This window comes from Balaenoptera ricei, chromosome 10 (genome assembly GCF_028023285.1).
Source record: "Balaenoptera ricei isolate mBalRic1 chromosome 10, mBalRic1.hap2, whole genome shotgun sequence".
Classification (NCBI taxonomy): domain Eukaryota; kingdom Metazoa; phylum Chordata; class Mammalia; order Artiodactyla; family Balaenopteridae; genus Balaenoptera; species Balaenoptera ricei.
In genome coordinates, this window is record NC_082648.1 from 25447067 (window position 1) to 25469859 (window position 22793).

General features: G+C 41.1%; 1 protein-coding gene across 4 annotated transcripts in view; it reads right to left on the bottom strand.

The window, feature by feature from the left end:
- TMTC1 (transmembrane O-mannosyltransferase targeting cadherins 1) overlaps positions 1-22793 on the bottom strand; it is a 261149-nt gene that overhangs the window by 237258 nt on the left and 1098 nt on the right. For all 4 annotated transcript variants that reach the window (XM_059935565.1, XM_059935563.1, XM_059935562.1 and 1 more), the window contains exon 2: positions 3642-3819. In XM_059935565.1, coding sequence (XP_059791548.1) covers positions 3642-3819 — 178 coding nt within the window. The remainder of the gene's footprint in view (positions 1-3641; positions 3820-22793) is intronic.

Consider the following 22793-nt stretch of genomic DNA (forward strand, 5'->3'; position numbering starts at 1 on the left):
TAAATAAATGTCTAGCTCTCAGGCTCCTTTGTCCCCATAATTGTGTTACCATGGATTTTTTTTTTCCGATTAGTACAAAAGCTGCTTGAAACCTTTTTTTTTTTTTTTTTTTAACATCTTTATTGGAGCATAACTGCTTTACAATGGTGTGTGAGTTTCTGCTGTATAACAAAGTGAATCAGCTATACATATACATATATCCCCATATCCCTTCCCTCTTGCACCTCCCTCCCACCCTTCTTATCCCACCTTCCCTATCCCACCCCTCTAGCTGGTCACAAACCACCAAGCTGATCTCCCTGTGCCATGCAGCTGCTTCCCACTAGCTATCTATTTTACATTTGGTAGTGTACATATGTCAATGCTACTCTCTCACTTCGTCCCGGTTTCCCCTTCCCCCTCCCCATGTCCTCAAGTCCATTCTCTATGTCTGTGTCTTTATTTCTGTCCTGCCCCTAGGTTCTTCAGAACCATTATTTTTTCTTAGATTCCATATATATGTGCTAGCATACGGTATTTGTGAAACCCTTTCTTTTTTTTTTTTTTTTTTTTTTTTTAAATTTTTATTTATTTATTTATGGCTGTGTTGGGTCTTCATTTCTGTGCGAGGGCTTTCTCTAGTTGTTGCAAGTGGGGGCCACTCTTCATCGCGGTGCGCGGACCTTTCACTATTGGCCTCTCTTGTTGCGGAGCACAGGCTCCAGACGCGCAGGCTCAGCAATTGTGGCTCACGGGCCTAGTTGCTCCGCGGCATGTGGGATCTTCCCAGACCAGGGCTCGAACCCGTGTCCCCTGCATTGGCAGGCAGATTCTCAACCACTGCGCCACCAGGGAAGCCCTGAAACCCTTTCTTAAAGGTCATTTTGCTAACAGGATTTTCCTTTTTTCTTAGAACTCCAGCTAGCTCATGATCACACTGCCTGAGATACCTGCATTTTATGCTCTCCCTCTCTGCAAGCACAGAATTAGGTCTGTTCTTATTCTACGCATTTGTTCTTTCCTACAAACATTGTCTCCAAGACACTCTAAGCACGAATTTTTAACTCTACTTAAGAAATTATTTGTCAGAAACATAATATTGTCGATGGGCTTAGATTAAAACATTGCCACTGACCTGGTGTCATATATTCTATACGGCTAGGAGTAGTGGTCCTTGATTATTTCTCTTCATCTAACAATCATATTGAAAACTTATGCATTGCTCTCATCTTTTAAAATTCACATCTAAAATGTTTCATCATGATTTTAAATAATTCAAAGGATCTAACTTCCTGCGCATTTTAGAAACTGACATTTTAAAATAATGCCATAATGTTACTCCTTTAAATGTACCAAATGCACCTGAAACATACCACAGCAATTTGAAGCTCGTCATGTTCCCCCCTTACACAAATATGAACAGGCTCTTCTTTATTTTTGTTTATTTTTTTAAATTTTATTTATTTTTATTTTTTTTAACATCTTTGTTGGAGTATAACTGCTTTACAATGGTGTGCTAGTTTCTGCTTTATAACAAAGTGAATCAGTTATACATACACATATGTTCCCATATCTCTTCCCTCTTGCATCTCCCTCCCTCCCACCCTCCCTATCCCACCCCTAGGCTCTTAAATGATAGACATTTTACACCCTTTCCCCTTAAACTCATATTTCCATTTTACTTCCCCCTCAGCATTTTTTCCTAATGTGTTATAGTTACATTTTTAAATATTCTATTTATTATCTCTCTGTAGTAAAAATACATATGCAATTAAATTTATTTTTTAAATTTCCTGTGATCAAAACACCTAAGTGCTGAATTTTCAATTTTGTATTATTAGCCAAATTACTATTATTTTCAATTATTAAATACATCGTAAGTTAGAAAAAATGATAAATAATTATTAAATATAAAAAATACACCTCTTAATAATACAGTTGCAGCAGCTTTCTTTTTAATAAATTCAGTTATCTATGACTGAATATTATTTTTTGTTAGAATAAGAAAGCATGCGGCATCAGTTCTATCCGTAGCTTTTGTATTTAAACACTGCTCACATAAATGAGGACAGAAGTAGCCATGTTATACAGTGACTTAATTCTTTGAACACCCAAGTTATCTGCAAAATCGTAGTGATCTATCATCTTGCATAATGTTTAATGATCTACCAGCTGACAATTCTATCAGGTTCTCCTTTAATCTGGCTGAAAGCAAATAAATGAAGTGTACCCATCATTAGAGTTACCTGTTATTAGATTCGTTTGCTTTCACAGTTTCTCAGAAGTACAGCAAAAAGGCTTGACCGAGACTTTACAAAGGACTATGACTTATACTTAATAGTCTTCCACTTACAGGTACCTTTTTCAGTCCAAAATACCCAGAAAGGGCTGGGAAAACTACCCTTAAGAAAGTAATTTTTTATAAAATAATTTTCTTCTTTATCACTCGCTCTTTATTACTCTCACTTGTGTCAAAACCTTGAGCTTACAGATTTAGAATTTTATTTGTGGCAAACGTCCATCATATGGCCTAACCATTCCTCATTATCAAACCAATTGGCCAAATCAGACTTCTTGTGTCAGATCAAATGAACATATTATGCATCCCCATGACAACCAGAATCTCACAGGCCACCATAGCCTACTTCTAATGCCATGCCGCATTCCTCACAGAAATATGTATAGACAGAAAAAGACAGGAAGCCCTACTTTGGGTTTATGACGCCTTAATTAGAGGAGACTTGGCTGACACCAATATATCAAATTGTTTCATTGTAAGGTGCCTGTTTGTACCCCTGGGGCATAGTAAATGTATGCAAGACATTCCTTATTTTTCTTTAAGAAAAAGGCAACTGAAAGGGGAACAGGGAGAGGAGAATCAACTTGACACCTTTCCCCCAGATGTGCACTCAGACCCGGATGTGAACGGTAGGAAAGTGTCCGGATGCAATCTGAGCCTCTGGAAACAATTCTTTTAAAACTGTGGTACCCACATACCCCTTGGAAAGTCTTCATCCACCCCTAGCAATACACATGAAATAAACCAACTGTGGTTATTGAGATGTGAAACAAGGTAGCTGGATGACGCCATCTTGGTGCATGATTAAGTCCATATTTTAAATAAGAACACAGATCTAAACTATCTATATTTTCTAAATAAATTTCTCATTATCCACCAAATAACTACAATTCATACTAAATAACTTGGAAAACTGTTGGTAAGTCTCCTAAATGCGTCTAACTTGAAGAATGTTAGTTCAACTTTTTATAGTCTCCCGCCTAGCACTTACAGTTCTGCATCATGAATGTTATAAACATAAAGCAGAGTGAGAAAAGGTTAAAAAATTGTAGAGCATGAACAATGACTCAGCAAGTATCTCAAAATGGCCCTTGCTGTTTAAAACACATTAGGACTTAAATTTTCTGCAAATAAAGAACTGTGGTCATTTATTACCACCTGTAATAATAACAGTGGTTATTTAGAAAAGCAGTGAAATCCTGAAGGTTCAGTAAAGGCCATTTGAACATTCAGAAAGAAAAGTTGTCAAGCAGAATGATTTATATATAAACACTTTAGTAGAGCTTTAAATTCACATGGTTTCGAAAGGGGAAAAGGATTACTTTTTTGCTTCATTATTTCATTGAGTTCCAATGACACTCACCGCCTCTGTGTGAACAGGATGCACAGCAAAAAGCAATGCTGTAAGGAAAGCAAGTCCACGATTCTTGAAGACAGTTTTGTCACAGGTGTACATCAGCACAAGGGTCACTAGGCAGTGTAAAATGACATTTACTGCATGAAAGTAGAATGGGTTCATGCCAGTCAAAAAGATGTTTAGCCTGTAAAAACACACAAAAACTGAATTAGCTACAAACAGAACATAAGCACAAGCAAAGGGAATCCATCATTTTAAAAGACGTTATTCAATTAATTATTTTTAAATGATTCCCAATATCAGATGATTCTGTACATTTGAGTATAATTTTTTTCCTATCTAAAAATTTTGCTATCTGCAGAAATCACTGCAAATGCACTACAATATTACTTCAGAAAACTGTGGCCTCACTGAGAAGGCAGGCAGACAGGCATGCAACCCCTTTTTCCCTCACTCCCTGGCTGATGCAAACACCCCCCAGTATCACGGCCACCTCTTCCTAAGCAGCTGAGTGTTAGAGGCAAGTCCACAGTGTTGTGGGTCAGAGCCATGGCCACCACAGATGAGAAAGAGACCAGGAAACTGCGGCTGTGGTCAAGGTTGAGACAAACCAGGCATGACTGTGTTCTCTCACCCACGGTGCCACCAGGAGCCAAATTTTCAGATTACACACAAGGAATCATCGTTAATTACCACTTCACAAGGGATCTTCAGGGCACCTATCCACAATTACCAGCTGTAGCGGAAATCATAAGGATGAGAAAGAACATAGCATTTCAGAATTTGTATTAAATGTTTTCTAACATAAATTCCTATAGATCTCAGAATCTGAATTCTAGGATTACAACAAAGAAACTAAAAAGAGAACCACAAAGAGAAGGGAAATTAATTGTTCAACTTCTTAAAAAACACTTTCCTAAGACAGAAATGCACAACAGAGAGACTTTGAAGGTAACCTTTAATTTAAAAACAGGACAGAATGTCCCCAACTGAGTCTGTAGGGTTATAGAAAAGATACAATTGTATAGGGAATGGTTCTCTTGGGAGAGCATACACACCCTAAGCGGTACTGCCTACAGTTGTCTAGACTCCAGCCCAGTTCACCAAAACAGTAATACCACATCTTTATTCTCACCCTCCTGATCTGCTTCTCCTACACAAACACCTCCTGTTTGCCAAAAACAATTGAGAATCTAAAAGTCAACTTTAGCGATGGTATATGCATATTCTAAACACTTGACTTGATTCATACACAGCTTTAACCTACAGAATTTTAAACATCTCAGGCTTTATTTGGACATATGAATCTAAATGTCATAGTCACTTAATCAACTCAATTTTCATTCCCACTGAAATAATCATGGTCCTAAGCCTAGAAAAATGAATTGCTATGAGGGATCCAACTCCAGGGTTCCAATGCAAGATTCCAGACAGCTGTGTTGACAGACCCATGAGTCTGCACACACCCCAAGGTCCTTAAGATAGGAGCCCGGTGTGAAATAGCTCATTCAGAAAGAAAGAGGAAAGGGCAGTGAACTAGGGGAATGGCAGGTCCAGCTAAAGAAGGGAGAACAGCATCCCTCCCATTCCAGTACAAGAGGACGCCCACAGGCCGACAGAGCTGCCGGAAATCAGAAAGCTCAGGACGGCGGAGCTGTGAGAAGGACAAGACCAAGTCCCTATCCTCGGGGAACGGGGGTGCAGTTCCTTGACAGCCCGTCCCCCTGAGGTTGATTTTACACTGTTTCTCACTTCATCAGGCTGAGTTTTCCAGACCAGCTAAGCCATTCATTTAAAATTCATTCACACCCATCTCAATGAGAGAAAACAGGCAATCTCACATGTGGTAGGTGGGTGCCCAAACTGAAAGGTCTCTAGGTTGTCGACATGTATCAAAGGCTTTAAAAATTACACAACTTTTGGCCCAAAATTCCACTTCTAGGAATTTTCTGTAAGGAAATAACCAGAAAAGTGTTCAAAAATATATATACATATATATGTGATATTGTGATATGGTAAGAAATATATATTTTGATCTTCATCCCAACTCCTGGTCAGAGACCCTAAAACCTTTGTAATTTCCGAAGTGATAAACGTGCTAGGAACATCTTTTGTTTTAATATTTGGCCTCTGCCCCCAAGTTCCTGGCACTGGGCTCGTAAATTCCTTGCAATTTCCTACGTGATAAGAGCACTGGGAGCACCTTTTGTTCTAATACTTGGTCTTTGGCCCTGGTTCCTGACACAGAGCTCCTAAATCCCTTGGATTCCCTGGGAGATAGGAGTGTCTTTTGTTCTAATGAGGTGACTATTCCGACTATTCCTGGGCTCCTGGATGGCTTCAGGATGGGGGCTGGTCACGAGAAAGATCACGCGCGATTATAAGCTTGGAACTTTCAGCCCCACCCCCATCCTCAGGGAGGGCATAGGTGAGGGAGGCTGAGTTAATAATCGATCATGCCTACGTGATGAAGCTTCCATAAAATTCCCTGAACTATGGGGTTCGGAGGGCTTCCAGCTTGGTGAACACATCAACATGCCCAGAGAGTGATGCAGCCCAACTCCACAGGGACAGAAGCTCCTGCACTCAGGACCCTCCAGACCTTAGTCTGTGCATCACTTCACCTGGCTGTTTATCTGTACACTTTATCATACCCTTCTTTATGTAATAAACTGGTAAACATAAGTGTTTCTCTGAGTTCTGTGAGCCGTTACATAAAATTATCAAAGCTGAGGAGGGGGTTCTGGGAACCCCCAACTTGTAGCCAGGGCAGACATAAATGGGGGTAACCTGGGGACCCAGTACTTGAGACTGGTGTCTGAAGTGGGGCAATCTTGTAGAACCAAGCCCTTACCCGGGCGGATCTGATGCTAACTCCAGGTAGGGAGTGTCAGGACTGAATCGAATTCTAGGACACCCAGCAGGTGTCGGAGAATTGCTTGGTGTGGGAGTAAACTCCCACAAGAAGTCTTGTGAGTGTGAGTAGAGGAAGAGAGGGGAATGTCCCTGTCAATCTAAAAGATGCAGCTCACTGTGTTAATTACAAAAACGGCAATACAGAGAAGGAAGGACACCTAATAAACCAAAACCCTTATGGATTTGACTATTCCCGCACATCTTATACTTTAGATCATAACTCTGGATTACAAATAATAGCGCTGTTTCTAAAAAGAAGACAAAAGACCTATTATTTTTCTAATTTATTTTTTATTCAACCACTTGGAAAGTAAAAAGCATCACTGAAGACGACCGACCATATTACTATATTACCACACTTTTATGAGGTACTTAACATACATTCCTTTCCCCTTCCAAAATGATACAAAATAGTAGGTATGAGTCACCTTTGTGTCCATATGTATCATATCTGAAAATGTGCAGATATTATCCATATAGATTATTTCTGGAAATTGGTTAGGACACAGTGCTTGGTGTTTTAAGTGAATTCAAGTAGATGCCAAAATATTTTTTTTAATTGCTGAATGGGGAACCACTGCAGTGATGAAGTAGCAGTGTGAAAGCCTCACATGGTACCTGACACTAGTGAATCTAAGCTTTGAGAAGTCACCAAAAATCTAGAATTAGGAGAGTTTTCTAAATGTCTAAAAGATGGAGAAAGAACTCTCCAAATTATAGACAAGTGAGCTTAAGACGAAATGATGACAAAATTTTAGAACTTATTCTATTTGTGAGCACTGGAAAAAGAATCTCTGATTCTGGGAGCCAATAGGGGTTCACAAAAAGGGAGTTAACTGACTAATCTCACATGTTAATAGGAGAGGCGATGTGATAGATGCATCACATCTTTATTTTAACAAAGACATTTATCAGAATCTCTCAGGATCTCCTTGCACACAAGATAGAATAAGACAGGTTTGATCAAACACAAAGAGTGGTGAATAATAAATCAATGTCTCCTTGGATGGAGACCTCCAGGGTTCTGATAATATCTCTGGGTTGTCCAATATTTTTACCAAAATCTTAAATGAATCTATTAGTGTATGCTAACCAAGCCTGCAGAAGGCCTGTATCTGGGAAGGAGAGTTAGTTACTGTACTGGGAGACTGAGCTTCACAAAGAATTTAAACACTTGAAATTGTTACTTAATTCTAACAGGATTCAACAGAATATGGGTAACAGTAAAGACCCACATTTGGGTATAAAAGAGAACAAGATATTCGCAATCCAGATTAAAACTCTACACATGGTATGTCCAAGGGCTGTTAGTCTATCCTAAGCTCAGATTTACTGTGTCCTGGTTACTGAAACAGACCAAACCACCAATAGACAGTTAGGGAACTGCCTAAGTCAATATTTTTCATTTCAGTTCACTCCAACAGATATTTATTGAGCAACTGCTAGATACCAGGTATAATGTGGGGTCCAGAGATACAAAGAGAAGACACAGCATTGGCTACTGAAGAGTTAACAGCACAGTAGGAGAAAGAGAGGAGAAACAGAGAAGGATGATTAAAAGTGAGAGAATTCTAGCAGTAGGAGAACCTACCAGGTACAGAGATAAGGAAGAGGGAGGCGTTCTCCGTGCAAGTGGGAAAGGGAACGTGGGTGGTATCCAATGTGGGGCAGCAGCCCCTCAGGGTGCTACTTCAACGCCAGAGCACCTTCACAGGACAGCTCCAGGATGCTGGGGGAAGGGTCTCTAAGTGATGTCTCAGGGAGATAGGTTTGAGAAAATGGGGGACACTCAGCCTGGAGAAAGATGGCAGACAGAAATGATACCAAGTTCTCCAGGGGAAAGGCTCTCTGGCATATTCAGACAGTAATGATACCAAGTTCTCCAGGGGAAAGGCTCTCTGGCATATTCAGACAGTAATGATACCAAGTTCTCCAGGGGAAAGGCTCTCTGGCATATTCATGGCTACATCCCCAGTGTTTAGCACAGTGCCTGGTGCATGCTCGTCACACGATAAAACAGGTGATTTCATATAAAAATTTCCAGCTTCTCTTCAAATATTAGAAGACCTGGCAACTCTGGGCTTCCATGGCTGCATGGACATACCTGGGTGCCCACTTAGGTGGTTCAAGTACTCACAGTTTGCCACCGGGCCTGCCAACTAACTACTGAGAGGCAGACTTCAGCTCAGAGAAAGATGTAAGATCTAAAACTAGAATCAGTGTTTGGGATAACCAGAAATGTCCACACAGAGACACGATAACAGCCTACCTTAAACACCATCTAGAGAGGACAGTCTCTCAGGTTCCACATCACCCTGAACGTACTTCCATTATAGGATTTAATCAGTTTTTTAAAACTCTTTTACTACACTCCTCAAATGTTATGAGCATTTTCATACATTTTTAGAGATTAATTTTTTGTCACTGTATCCATCTCACTTAGCACACAGTAGATTCTAAGTGAAGGTTTACTGAACGAACAAACTTACATGAAGTTGGAAGTTGGAAAAGATCATCTTTTTCTATTCAAAGAATCTCTAACTTTATTTGATTTAGCTTTCCTTTCTCATTTAAAGGTAGGCCAAGCAATAGGAAGTAAAACAATGTTTTTTTCTAAAATAATCTTAATAGTCATGCCTACTGGCTGAAAGCCTTCCAGATTTTGGCAAATAGAACGTAAATAGCCCCTTCTCTGTCTGAAATCCTTGGCCTCTTTGTAAAAGTGCCCAGAAAGGGGGGGGGGGCATACTGAGCTCACAGCAATCGGAAGGCACCTGTTCCCAGGAAAGGTCACAGGGTCACACAGTTTGGCATCAAGCAGCCATAGGAGGAGGGGTAGGAGCGGAGAAGAAAGTCATTGGTTGCCCCTCACCCAGCAACGCACACCTCACAGCCTAGAGCTCTAGATAAAGCCCGTTACTCTCTTTTAGTTTTCTTCTTTGAAAAATACCTCTGGTTTAGGAAAAAAATAAAAACAGCCTGTATCTCTGCAAGAGACTTCTACTAGGGAATATACTAGGGTCCCTCCTCAAGGGGACCCCAACTCTATTTCAGTCAAACAGCCGTACGTCAATGAACTGGCAGGGGTCTGGAAACTGCGTGAGAGGTCATGACGCTCCATCGCCGTGACTCATGTCTAGTTCTGGGCCCTGAACCTGGAATTTCCCTGGTATATAGATCAAGTAACATTTAAGAGGGCCGCCCATCTACTTCATGCCACCACCAATGATCCCTGTGGGTCAAAATATTCTGATTATCACCACATCCCCATGCCTGTCATAGCAAATGCTCTCACCTAGTCTTTGGCATCTAAGCTCTGCCACTTGGTCTCTGGAACTCCAGGATCCCATCACCCCCAGTGGAGTAGGAAAGCCCACCTCAGTGGCAGCATCTCCCTCATCACACTCGGCCTACAGAAAAGAGCCAACACAGAGCTTCCCAACCTCGCAGGCACTCCCTCACTAATGTATTTCTCAATGTCTCAATGAAGGCAGAAGCACCTGGCCCTCTCAGGGAATGCAGTAGAGGGTGGGAGTGAGGTGTGCAGACGAAGTGATAAATGCACCCCAACATTCCTATATCAACGAGCTTCTGGATTCCTTTCTCTACCATGCCAGGGAGATTTTGGCATCTCAACCTCATTAAGCGTAGACTTCCATTGAGTCCCAGTGGTTCCCAGGATTCTCAGTCACCAGTGTGCTAGTTGCAACTGCTGATTCCCTGATCCCATCCCAAGATATTCTAAGCCAGTAGATCTGAGATGGGGCCCAGAGGTCTGCCCTAAGCAACCCAGTGATTCAAGACAGGTGATACTCAGGACAACAATACACAGGTCTCAAAGCTTAAGGTAAGGCTGCATATGGTTGCCATGCTTACCAGAAAAAAATCCAGTTTTCTCAGCAATAACACAACATACATTCTTTTCCAGTAAGACTATAAACCGGGGAAAAGAAAAAATTAAATGTACTCCTCATCTTCTGTTTTTGGTGTCTCAAATGATGGGTTCTCCAACACCTTCCTGGTGACTTCCCACAGCCCAGTTCTTATTCTCCTGTCTTCCTATATCACCGTTCAGTTTTCTTCTTCTTACCTCCTGCCTTCATTACAGCTCTCATACTTTTTTTTTTTTTTTTTTTTTAAATTTTTTGGCTGCGCTGGGTCCTAATTGACAGTGGCTTCTCTTGTTGCGGAGCACGGGCTCTAGGCACGCAGGCTTCAGTAGTTATGGCTCACGGGCTCTAGAGCACAGGCTCAGTAGTTGTGGCACACGGGCTTAGTTGCTCCATGGCCTGTGGGATCTTCCCAGACCAGGGCTCGAACCAGTGTCCCCTGCATTGGCAGGTGGATTCTTAACCACTGTGCCACCAGGGAAGCCCAACTCTCATACTTTTAAATGTTTTCCATTGTCTTAGATCATTCAGCCAATAAACAACAATATCTGGTTCTTCTCGGTTTTTCCTCTAAGGAGAATCCCTTAGGCCCTTAATCATTTTGGTTGCTCTTCTTTCGCATTCCCTCCAGTACCAGGAATAAATCAGCAAATCATCATCACTTCGTGTATATGAAGAACCAAAGGATGTGGTTCGAAGGCACCAATGTAAACAAAAGTGCAGCGGGGAGATGGTGCCCTGAGGCCAAAGCAAAACTCATCCTCAGCTGGCTCTGAGGAAGCTGTAGGGAGGGGTCAGGCAAAGGGGAGCCGGTCAGGAGGAGGTCATTACAGTCCCTACTGTCACATAGTACTGAGAGTAGCGACTGCATCAAAGAAAGGGTGAGGAAGCTGAGGGCAGGAAGATCACTGACCACAGGAGGAAGCAAGTCCCCGAAGAAAAATCTTCCAGAAGAGAGTCAGTAAATAATAAAAATTAACAGATCAACACCAAATACAATATAGTTAGTTATACCTATAACTGAGCTGTCAGTTTTTAGCAAATGTTTTTATCTTTCAAAGATATGTATGTTTGGTGGAGTTCCTGGATGCAGTGCAATGCAACTCCAACACTGACTACCTGACAAAGTCCTGCACAAGACTCCCCTCACTTCAGACACCAGCTACAAGTTCGATGGTCCCCAGGCCACCTGCACTTCTGACCAACTAGCCACAAATTTGGGAGTTTGCACAATTCCCTCAGAATCAACAATTTGCAACAACGACTCACAGAATTCAGGAAAGCATGATACTTATGATTACAGTTTTATTATCAAAACTATGAACCAAAACTAGTCAAAAGAAAAGATGCATGGGGCCAGGTCCAAAAGGGTCCTAAACACAAACTTCCGTGTCTTCAGGACACATCAGCCCCTCGGCACACTGATGTATGATTACCGACCAGGGTAGCACAACCAAGCTTCAGTGTCGAGTTTAGTTGGGGCTTCGTGAGGGAAGCTAATTGATCCCATTACTGGCCATCTCCGGTACCCCTTTCCCTTCCCAGAGGTTGGAAGGTAGGGTCTTCCTAGACACTGTAACCGCAGAACCAACACAAACTGGTGCCATCCTGTTTTTAACAAAAAACTGAGTTGGTTTTCAGAGACAACAGAACAAAACCGCAAGTTATGTAGCTGAGGCATGCGCAGAGGAGAACATTTTGACCTCAAATTACGCCCAGAACCCAAGTTTCTCTCCCCGCACACCACACCCCCTGCCCCCAACATGGAACTAAGGACAGGAACAAGGCTGGAACGTGAAGGCTGGAACGTGAATGCCGGAACCCTTTCAGAAGCGAGGCGTCCGTTGTCCAGGTAGACCTGGTGTGAAGCCCCTTCACCACACCTTACACAAACGTCCAAGTTCCAAAGCCCTCCAATCAGACCCGCCCGCCAACACTTCTGCACACCAACCCTCCTCCCCTAACTCAGAAAAGCTTGACCAAACCCCAGAGCGCGGCGACAGATTTGAACCCTGTCTCCTGTCTCCTTGCTGGTCAACCTCACAATAAAGTCCTTTTCTCAAAAGCTGGTGCCATGGTATTGTTATCAGCAAGCCTGGCTTGGTAATAAAAATCACCTGGCTCCAAGTCCCAACTCTTTAATCATATGACTGACTGGTCCCTCCAGCAGCGCCAGCCCTATTCTGAAACTATCTGGAGGCCCACCATGAGTCCCCTCCGCCTTAGCATAAACTCTGGTGTGGTCCCAGGGAACCCCATGAACAACAGAGCCACTCCTATCACTTGGGAAACTTGAATGGTTTAGAAGCTCCCTCCCAGGAACCTGGGAAAAGACCAAATTCTCTCTTGCACTTGGGGAGAGGAAGTCACTGTCACCATAATTCCCTTGAGAAAGTATTTTCAGGTCCTTATACTCCATTTAATCCAACATTTCCAGATATTTCACGTCTGTGTCATTGACCTTTCTTTACAGACAGCAGGAAACTGGCATGGAGGAACTTTGGTCCCCTGAGAGCAGGGTGTAGAGAGAACCCCATATAATTCTGGGGTTTGCCTCAGAAGGTACAGCTGCTGTGTCCAGCCTTAAAGTTTACAGCAAGCACCCCCCCAACCATTACACTTCAATACACCACACAAGAAGAGCATGATCCAAAAGTGCTGAAGATCTCATTCTCCACAGAGGGTCACAGTCTCAGCCGGTTACAACAGAGCCACGCTGCCCCTTTCAGAATCAAAGCTGCCCCTTAACCTCCCAGTAAGCAGGACCCACTGGAACTCTCTGTGTGTGTCCAGCAAATTCCTTGTCTGCTTCCACTTTTCTCTTTGATAGAGGAAGAGAAAAGATACATAAGCCAAGAAATAAGTTCAGCAGACTTTTCCCTCTACATTATAAGGGTGTACCCCTACCTAAATATTTACCTGAAGAAGTCAGGCATTCACAAACAGGATTGATTCATTCATTCTTTAAACAGTAATTTATTGAGCCCCTATGCTGCATACCAGGCACTGTTCCAGGTGCTTAAGATACACCTCATGGAGCTCACACAGTAGTGAGAAGAGATAAAAGGCAACAATAAATATATGATGCCAGATAACAATGAGGGCTACCAAGGCAAAGAAGGTAAGAGAGTAGGAGAGTAAGGATGAAACATGGAGGAGCAGCCGCTATTTTTAGATCGGGTGGCCAGGGCAGGCCACTGTGATGTAGTGACATTTGAGCAGAGACTGAGGGTGGTGAGAGAGGAAGCAATGCACAGATCTGGGGGAAGAGCATTCCAGGAAGAAGAAGCAAGTGCAAAGGCCCTTGGTAGCAGCAGGTTTGGCCTGTACCAGGAATACACACTCTAGAATGCTGACACAGACAGAATGAGGTAGAGACGGACAGACTAGAGGTCAGAGAGGTGGCGGAGGTCAGATCGAACAGGGCCTCTTACACCAGAAACCATCTCAACATTTGGAAAAGGAACACTGCCATTACTGAGGCATGATCAAGCATTCCTCATCCTCCCTTTTAAGTGGGGTGATAATATAGTCAAACTTAGGAAAAACATGAATGTAGCTCCAAAGGATGATAGAAAAGACATTCTTAATTTTAAAAAATAAGACTGCTTCAGAAGATGTTTTCCAAGCCTTCTTGGTTTGAGGAACTCATCTATAAAAACCCTCATGATACAGAAATATATTCCTCTCATTTTCTATTCCTCCTACACCACCAGACAGACTGTAGTCTAAAGGCTATCTTATGTCTAAAGCATATCCTAACAGTCAAGGATGCTGACCTCCTCCTCTTGGGGTTTCTAAGATAACCTGAGTTTGGCATGAAATTTTCAGAGGACTTTTTTTTTTTTCATGTTTCTCTATAAAATCTTTATTGCCTCCAATCACATTTTTCCTTAACTACATCCATCACTGAACATCCTAGACAATCTAGTCAAACATCCTAAACAGTCTTCACTTGTCTCCTATCACAGACTTAGAAAACAAAATTATGTCTTGTAGAAATAGACTATCTCAAAATGAATTCCCACAGAGGTCAAATCAAAAGGAACAGAACCAAAAGGAACATGCCACCATTTCTTTTAGGTTTTGGGCACAGTGGTTAGAGCTGATTTTCATGGTTGGCATATCATTTGTGACTAAAAGATGCAAACTGATGCAAAAAACTCTCAAGATCCAAACATTAAAATGTTGCAAATCCTTACAGCTGCATATATTAAGATATTCTATTTTTTAACTCTGACATTTTAAACCAGCCACTTTCACTCATCTGGTTTGTATTACCATCAGAGCCCTCAATAAAATAAAACTTTATAGCAAACTAGTAGAATACTATGATTTAACAGCCTAAACATGGAAAGAGAATTGAGGTCATTTAATTTGCCTTCGCTTCCCCATCTTTAACATGGAAAAACCACTGGTTCTTTCTTGTTGAAGGAAGCTTCTCCTTGCTTCTTGATATGGAATGGTACCGCTAACAATCCAGCAGGAGCTTCTCCTCAAGAGAAAGGGGGGGGGGGTAGAGAGGAAATAAAATTTAAAAAGCTAAGCACCTTTTATATCAATCAGGACCATTTTTCAAGGCGGGCGTCATGGGCATTATGAGGTTTGGTTCTGTGTCAATTCAGTGTCTACAAAGTGACTTAATGTGCTTCTCCTGATTCCACAGTTAAAAACACGTCATGGCCAGTGAAGGATAAAGAAGAAAAATAAAAAAGGTTACTGCTGCAGATTAAGTTTTCACAGATGTTTTGATTCTGCTCTACAACAGTCCAAAAATATTCCTGTGTGCCCTTGGAAACGAGATTATGAAAAGACTGAATAGAAGATTTGACTAGAGACAGAAATTCATTAGAATTCTAAATTCACTTCAAGCAACACAAAGAAATGATTATTTGTATCAGTTAAAGTTTGACCAGAGAAGCAGAACTATCAGGAATGACACAGCAGAAGGAGTTTGCTGCAGAGATTTGACCTTTCACAGTCACGGGGACTCCTTACATAGCCTATGCAAGGCTGCTGCTGCTACTGTGTCTGTAACAAGTGGAACGCCAGCAGGGCAGGCATTCGAGAAGGAAGGATGGACTTGAAGGAGGGGAAAGGAAGGAGGGACTGGAACCCACAAAGATGAACTGGAATACACTTCTGTTTCTTGCAGCCTCCTAGGCTCCGCCTTTAACTATGGGAGTGGCTTGCAAACAGGCCAGCAGTCTCCACAGAGCTGCACACACACCTGCACCGTGATTCCAAACAGCTAAAGGAGACCTGGAGACTTCCGGAGGTGCTGCAGAATTAACTGCTGTTGCACACCAGAGCAGGTTACTCAGCAAGCCTGGGGCAACCGGCATGAGCTGCGACACACCAAAACCTACACACACCTTCTGAGTGGGTACATGGCTGAAACAGAGCAGGACCCTGTGCGGCCTTCCCAGGACAGACCCCACCCCGCCCCGACCCCATGTCCTCCGCCTGCCTTTCGTCTGCAGAAAAACTTTAGTCAAAGAAAAAATTTAATCAGAGAAGTGAGAAAATGCAGAAGCAAAGGAAAGCAGTCAAACAAGACTAAATAGTTTCGTCATTAAGCAAAGTCAAGGACTCTTAGTTCCTTCTCAAGGGCTATAGATAATATCCTGAGCCATATCTTTTGAGCTGCTTCGTAAATACTGAAACCCACATCAGGCGGAAGAAGTGAACTACGTGATGACCAGACTGTAGCCATCACATAAGCTGCCACAATTCCAAGAACTGGCCTCAAAGAAATGGCCTCAAAGAAATGGGCACAAACCGACCCTGGAACCGACCCTGTGTTTAAAACAATCAGGATGATGCTGATCAGACCACCACCCGTGACCAAGTTCAAGATGACTGTCAGAGCTGACTGTGCTGTTCCCGCACACAGCCCCCTCTCTCCGCCTATACATCCCTGAAACACCCCTTTAAGAGCTCTTGCCCGCTGATTGTCAGTGGGGAGTTGGCCTTTGGACATGGGTCCATCTTCTCCCCCAGTTGTCGCCTCCGAAATAAGCAAACTTTCTTTTCCACCAACCTTTCCTCTCAAGTATTGGCTTTCCAGCGGTGAGCAGTGGGAATGCACTTTGGGGAACACGGCCACTTTGAGACAGGCTGGGACCCAAGACCCTTTGCCACAGTGCTGCAATGCTGGCACCTGGACAAACCTCTCCTTGAGCAACAAAATACAAAGAAACTATATGGGACTAAAAATAACTGCTTGCATGCCCAGTTGGGGCAAATTCTGGATAAAACATTCAAAGAGACCAAAAACCCAACTGCCACTTCTGAAGGGCCCTGAGCAAAAGCAGGACACTGCACAGGCCCCCTGCACCCAACACCACCTAATGGGCGGGCAAACCACCTAAGCCACCCCCTCTGGCCTGACCCCTGGACACACTCCTACCCTCACCCCATGTAAGGAACAAGCTCGCCCCCCTCAGGAAGCGAGAACAGGCAAGGGAAACTGTTGCTTGTTCTCACTGCCCCCTGCTGCAGCAGGGGCCCCAATAAAGCCTTGCCTGAATTTGTCTGGCCTCAGTTCAATTTCTATTGATTAAGGAGGCCAAGAATCCTGCTCGGTAACAACTTCACTTTCACTTTCCAAACCTCCAAGAAATTTCTCCTGTCCAACTCTTGCCCCGTACAACACAGGAAAGGAATTTCTAAGTCGCAGTTCCAGTTAGCTAAATTGATATGATACAAAGTCACTGCATCCTCATAAGCTGCCTTCATTTTCCATTGTGCCCTGCCCTCCAAACTGGTAAAAGGAGACATTCTAATAATCCATTTCCTCACTTCAACTTCTGCCCATTTCTTATGTGAGAAAAACTGTGAATAGTCTCTTTCCACACAGGTAAGTACCTTTATAATAACAAGCATTACAGGGACTTCCCTGGTGGTCCTGTGGCTAAGACTCCACTGCAGGGGGCAAAGGTTTGATCCCTGGTCAGGGAACTAAGATCCCCAGTGCGGATCTTTGGTGCGGCCAAAAAATTATAAAGAAGAAAAAAAAAGCATTACACATCTTTATAAATAAATAAATAAATTTTTTATTGTTTATTCTTAAGGGAATTTCTAGCCGTTAGTATGTGTGACATTCATTCACTAAATCAAAGATAATACTTTTAATTAAAAAATCAGTTTGAGTTTTGCACAGGGAAAAACCCTGTTAAGAAGCTCAAAAGACAACCTATAGAGTAGAAGGAAATATTTACCAACCACATATCTGACAAAGGATTTATATCTAGTATGTATAAAGAAACCGCAAAACTCAACATTTAAAAAAAGATCCATTTAGAAAATCGACAAAAAATATGAAGAGAAAGTTTAACAAAGAGGACATACAGAAGGCAAATAGACACATGAAAAAATATTTAACACCATCAGCCATTAGGGAAATGTTAATTAAAGCCACAACTTCACACCTACCAGAACGGCTACAATAAAAAACAGTGACAATACCAAACCTGGTGAGGAAGCAGAGAAACATACACTGCTGATAGGATGGATGGAAAACAGTTTGTCAGTTTCTTAAAAAACTAAACATGCAACTACCATATGACCCAGCAATTGTACTCCTGAACATTTATCCCAGAGAAACAACTACTTATGTTCACATAAAAACCTGTAAATGAATGTTTGTAGTGGCACTATTTGTAATAGCTAAAACCTGGAAACAACCCAGATGTCCTTTAACAGGTGAATAACTAAACACACTGTGATACATCCATTCAATGGAATATTACTGAGCAAAAAAAAGGAATGAACTATTGATACATGCAACAATCTGAATAAACTCCAGAGAATTATTCCGAGTGCAAAAAAAATCTCAAAGTTTACACCCTGTATGGTTCTAAATGGAACATTCTTGAAATGACAAAATTGCATAGAGATGGAGTACATATTAATAGTTGTTATCGATTAGGTGTCTATAGCTATGATAGAAAAACATGAAGGCTCTTTGTGATAGAACTGTTCTATATCTTGACTGTGATGGTAGGCTCACGTGATTAAACTGCATAGACTAAATATACATTCAACAAAAAGAAAAAGAAAAAGAATATATGTAAAATTGATGAAACCTGAATAAAAACTGTGATTGTATCAATGTCAACCCCCTGGTTGTGACTGTGTACTATAGCTATGCAAGATGTTACCACCAGGGAAAATGGATAAATGATATGAGAGATTTCTATACTATTACTTACAGTTGGATGGGAATGTACAATTATCTCAAAATTCAACGTGTTTTTTAAAAAATGGGTTTGCAAAGCCAGATAAAGACACTACAAGAGAAGAAAAGTATAGGCCAACTTCCCTGATGAACACAGATGCAAAAATCCACAACAAAATACTAGCAAACCAAATTCAACAACACATTAAAAAAATCATACACCATGAACAAGCGGGTTTTATCACTGGGATGCCAAGATGGCTCAACACACACAAGTCAGTTAATGTGATACACTACATTAACAAAGTGAACAATAAAAATCACATGATCATCGTAAATAGACGCAGAAAAAAACATTTGATTAAATTCAACACACTTTAATGGTAAAAAACTCTCAACAAACTAGGTTTATAGGGAATTTACCTCAACATAATACAGAACATTTATGAATAGGCCACAGCTAACATCATACTCAACAGTGAAAAACTGAAAACTTTCCTGCTAAGATCAGGAACAAGGCATGAATGCCCACGCTTGTCATTTCTATTCAGCATAGAACTGGAAGTCCTAGGTAGAACAATTAGGCAAGGAAAAGAAATAAAAGACATCTAAATCAGAAAGGAAGAAGTAGAATTATCACTGTTTACAGATGACATGATCTTATATGTAGAAACCCTAAAGATGCCACCAAAAATCTATCAGAACTAATACACAAATTCAGTAAAGTTGCAGAATACAAAAATCAGCGTACAAACATCAGCCGTATTTCTATACACTAAGAATGAACTATCCAAAATTAAGAAAACAATCTCATTTACTATAGCATCAAAAAGAATAAAATACTTAGGAATAAACTTAACCAAAGAGATGAAAAACGTATACACTTACAACTAGAAATCACTGATGAGAGAAATTAAAGGCACAAATAAATGGAAAGACATCCGATGTTCATGAATGGGAAGACTTAATATTGTTAAAATGTCCATATCACCCAAAGCCATCTACAGATTCAATGTAATCCCTATCAAAATCCCAAGGCATTTTTTACAGAAAAAGAAAAAAATCATAAATTTCATACTGACCACAAAAGAACCTGAATAGATCAAGAAGAACAAAGCTAAAGGTACCACACTTCCTGACTGCAAAATATATTCCAATGTTACAGTAATTAAAACAGTACAGTACTGGCATAAAAACAGACATATAGACCAATGGAAAAGAATAGAGAAATTAACCCACATATATATGGTCAAATGATCTTTAACAAGGGTTCCAAGAATACACAATGGGGAAAGTACAGTCTCTTCAATAAATGGTATTGGGAAAACTGGTTATCCACATGCAAAAGAACAAAATTAGACCCTTATCTTACAACGTACACAAAAATCAACCCAAAAATGTATCAAAAATTTAAATGTAAGACCTGAAACTCCTAGAAGAAAAACATAGGGGAAAAACTTCATGATGTTAGGCTTGGCAGTGGTTTCTTAGATACGATAACAAAAGTACAAACAATAAAAGCAAAATTAGACAAGTGGGACTACATCAAACCAAAAAGCCTTTGCACAGCAAAGGAAACAAATCAACAGAGTGAAAAGGCAACCTACAGAAGAGGAGAAAATATGTGCAAACCAAATATCTGATATGTTGTTAATATCTAAAATACATAAGGAATTCCTACAACTTAAAGCAGAAGAAATTAAATAACCTGATTTTAAAATGGGCAAAGAACTTGAATAGACATTTTTCCAAAGAAGACATACAAATGGCCAATAGATACTTGGAAAGATGCTTACATCACTAGTCATCAAAATCTAATCATGCAAATCATGCACTAATCATGCAAATCAAAACCACAATGAGTTATCACCTCACTCATGTTAGGTTGGCTTTTATGAAAAAAAAAGGTAAGCACTGGCAAGGATGTGAAGAATTTGGAACCCTGGTACACTATTGGCTAGAAAGTAAAATGGTGCAGCCACTATGGAAAACAGGATAGAGGTTTCTCAAAAAATTAAAAATACAATTACCATATGATTCAGCAATCCTACTTCTGGGTATATATCCAGAAGAATTGAAATCGGGATCTTGAAGAGATATATGCACTCCCGTGTTCACTGCATTATTCACAATAACCAAGATATAAAAACAACCTGTCTATCGTCAGATGAATGGATAAAGAAAAGTGATATATATACATGATGTAATATTATTCAGCCTTAAAAAGGAGGAAATCCTGCAATGTGCACCAACATGGAAGAACTTGGAGAGCATTATGCTACGTGAAATAAGCCAGTCACAGAAGTCCACTTATGTGAGGTACCTAAAGTAGTCAAACTCATAGAAATAGATAGTAAAATGGTGGTTGCCAAGGGCAGGGTGAGAGGAGAGGGGCACCAAGAGTTACTGTTCAACATGTATATAGTTTCAATTATACTGGAGGAATAAGTGCTAGAGAGCTGCTGTACAACATTATAGCTGACAATACTGTACTGTGCACTTAACAATTTAAGATGGTAGATCTCATGTTAGGTGTTCTTACAACAAAATTAATCATTAATTAATTGAATGGTTTTCAATTCTCAAAATTTTTGCTCGAACAGGCTTAAGATACAGTTAAGATAGTTTGAGTATATTTCAAAGACCACTTTGTGTTTTCACCGATTGCCTAAAATAAAAATCATTAAAGTCATGATCTATGTAAAGTTCCTAGGCCAATGCTTGGTTCACACTGAATAGTTAATAAATGTGATTTTCTCTCTTTCCTTGCAACAATCTTCAGAGTTGTGTGGGCCTAACATCATTAATGTCGTCCCTTATACATGCCCAGCCTCACGCTATTGCACTGGACGATGCAGTTTCACCTCAGGTGACTGTGATGAGAAAGCCTCCACGTCTTATTCAAATCAATGCCTGTGAGTACAGAAAGGTTAGTTAAATTTCTCTTTCTGAAGAGGCACTATTGCTTTCCAGTTAGTGCACTCTAGACTTGTAACTCAATCTTCTCAAAAAAAAAAGGTATATCTTACACAGCCAGTAAGACACACTCTACAAAGAGCAATGCATCTTAGCAACCAGGCTGCTTTTTATAACCAGTGAGCATCATAAATGAAGAGCTGCCCCCTGCCCCCTCAATTCTCCTTCTCCTTTGCCCCTGTTCTGCACAATGCCTGCTTTCCTCTTCATCAGTGGCCTTGCCTCACTGTCTACTCCTTTCCTCCCCTTCTCTCTCTTCTGTCCCTGCCACCTCCTGCACGGATTAAAAAAAAATTTTTTTTACAAAGTCAAGAAGTGAAGACACTCTTCCCCACCCTCCACCAAGTGGACACAGGCATTTGACCCTGATCTTTGTACACGGAAAAAGCTCAGAGGAGGGACCTAGATGGTCTCCGTGGCTGTTATAAGCCCAGCACACCTCATGCTGTGAGCTACCACACCTTAAACTAACCAACAAACCTCTCTGTAATAAATGAAAAAGCAGGTCAATTTAGAAGTTACACACATATCGTGCCATCTAAGAATGTGCCATTTTAAAAAACATTTAGGGAAGAAAAGGACTGAGCAACTTAGTAGCTGAGATTATCTTTCAGCTGAAAAACAAAACCGCTTTCCAAAAGGATAAATGTTTATAAAATACTCTCTTCAGAGTCAAATGTGCTATTTCCTCACCCGCCTTAAAACATTCAACTTTCAGTTGAAGAATTAAGTACAATCGCTCTGGTTTCCTTCTCTAACTCATCAGCCACCTGTCAAGAGACCTCGGCCTCCCGGCCTGGGCAGGCTTTTCAAGCTGTTTACCCTGTCTCGAATGACCAGTACCACAAAGAAGGGTTCATATTACACCCGCTGGAAAATGATTAAAACGCTGATGTTACTGAACCAATATTATTTCAACAGTTCTGTCCGGCACATTATAAGCTTAAATGCTGAGCCAAATTGTAAGGAGCTGAGTCAAGCTCATGACGCGCGAGCCAGCACTTCCCTGGCATCAGCCGTTCTCCCCTTCCACCTGAAGCTAGCCCTCTTTTAAATTCAAGAATATACTCCAGCCCGCAAAACCCTGGCGTTCTCCCGATTCCCTCTGCACCTTATTCACACTTGAAATGCTGAATCATGACTCCGAGATTGTAAAAGAAAAACTACTTCAACTGGGACGCCAGAACCCCCAGA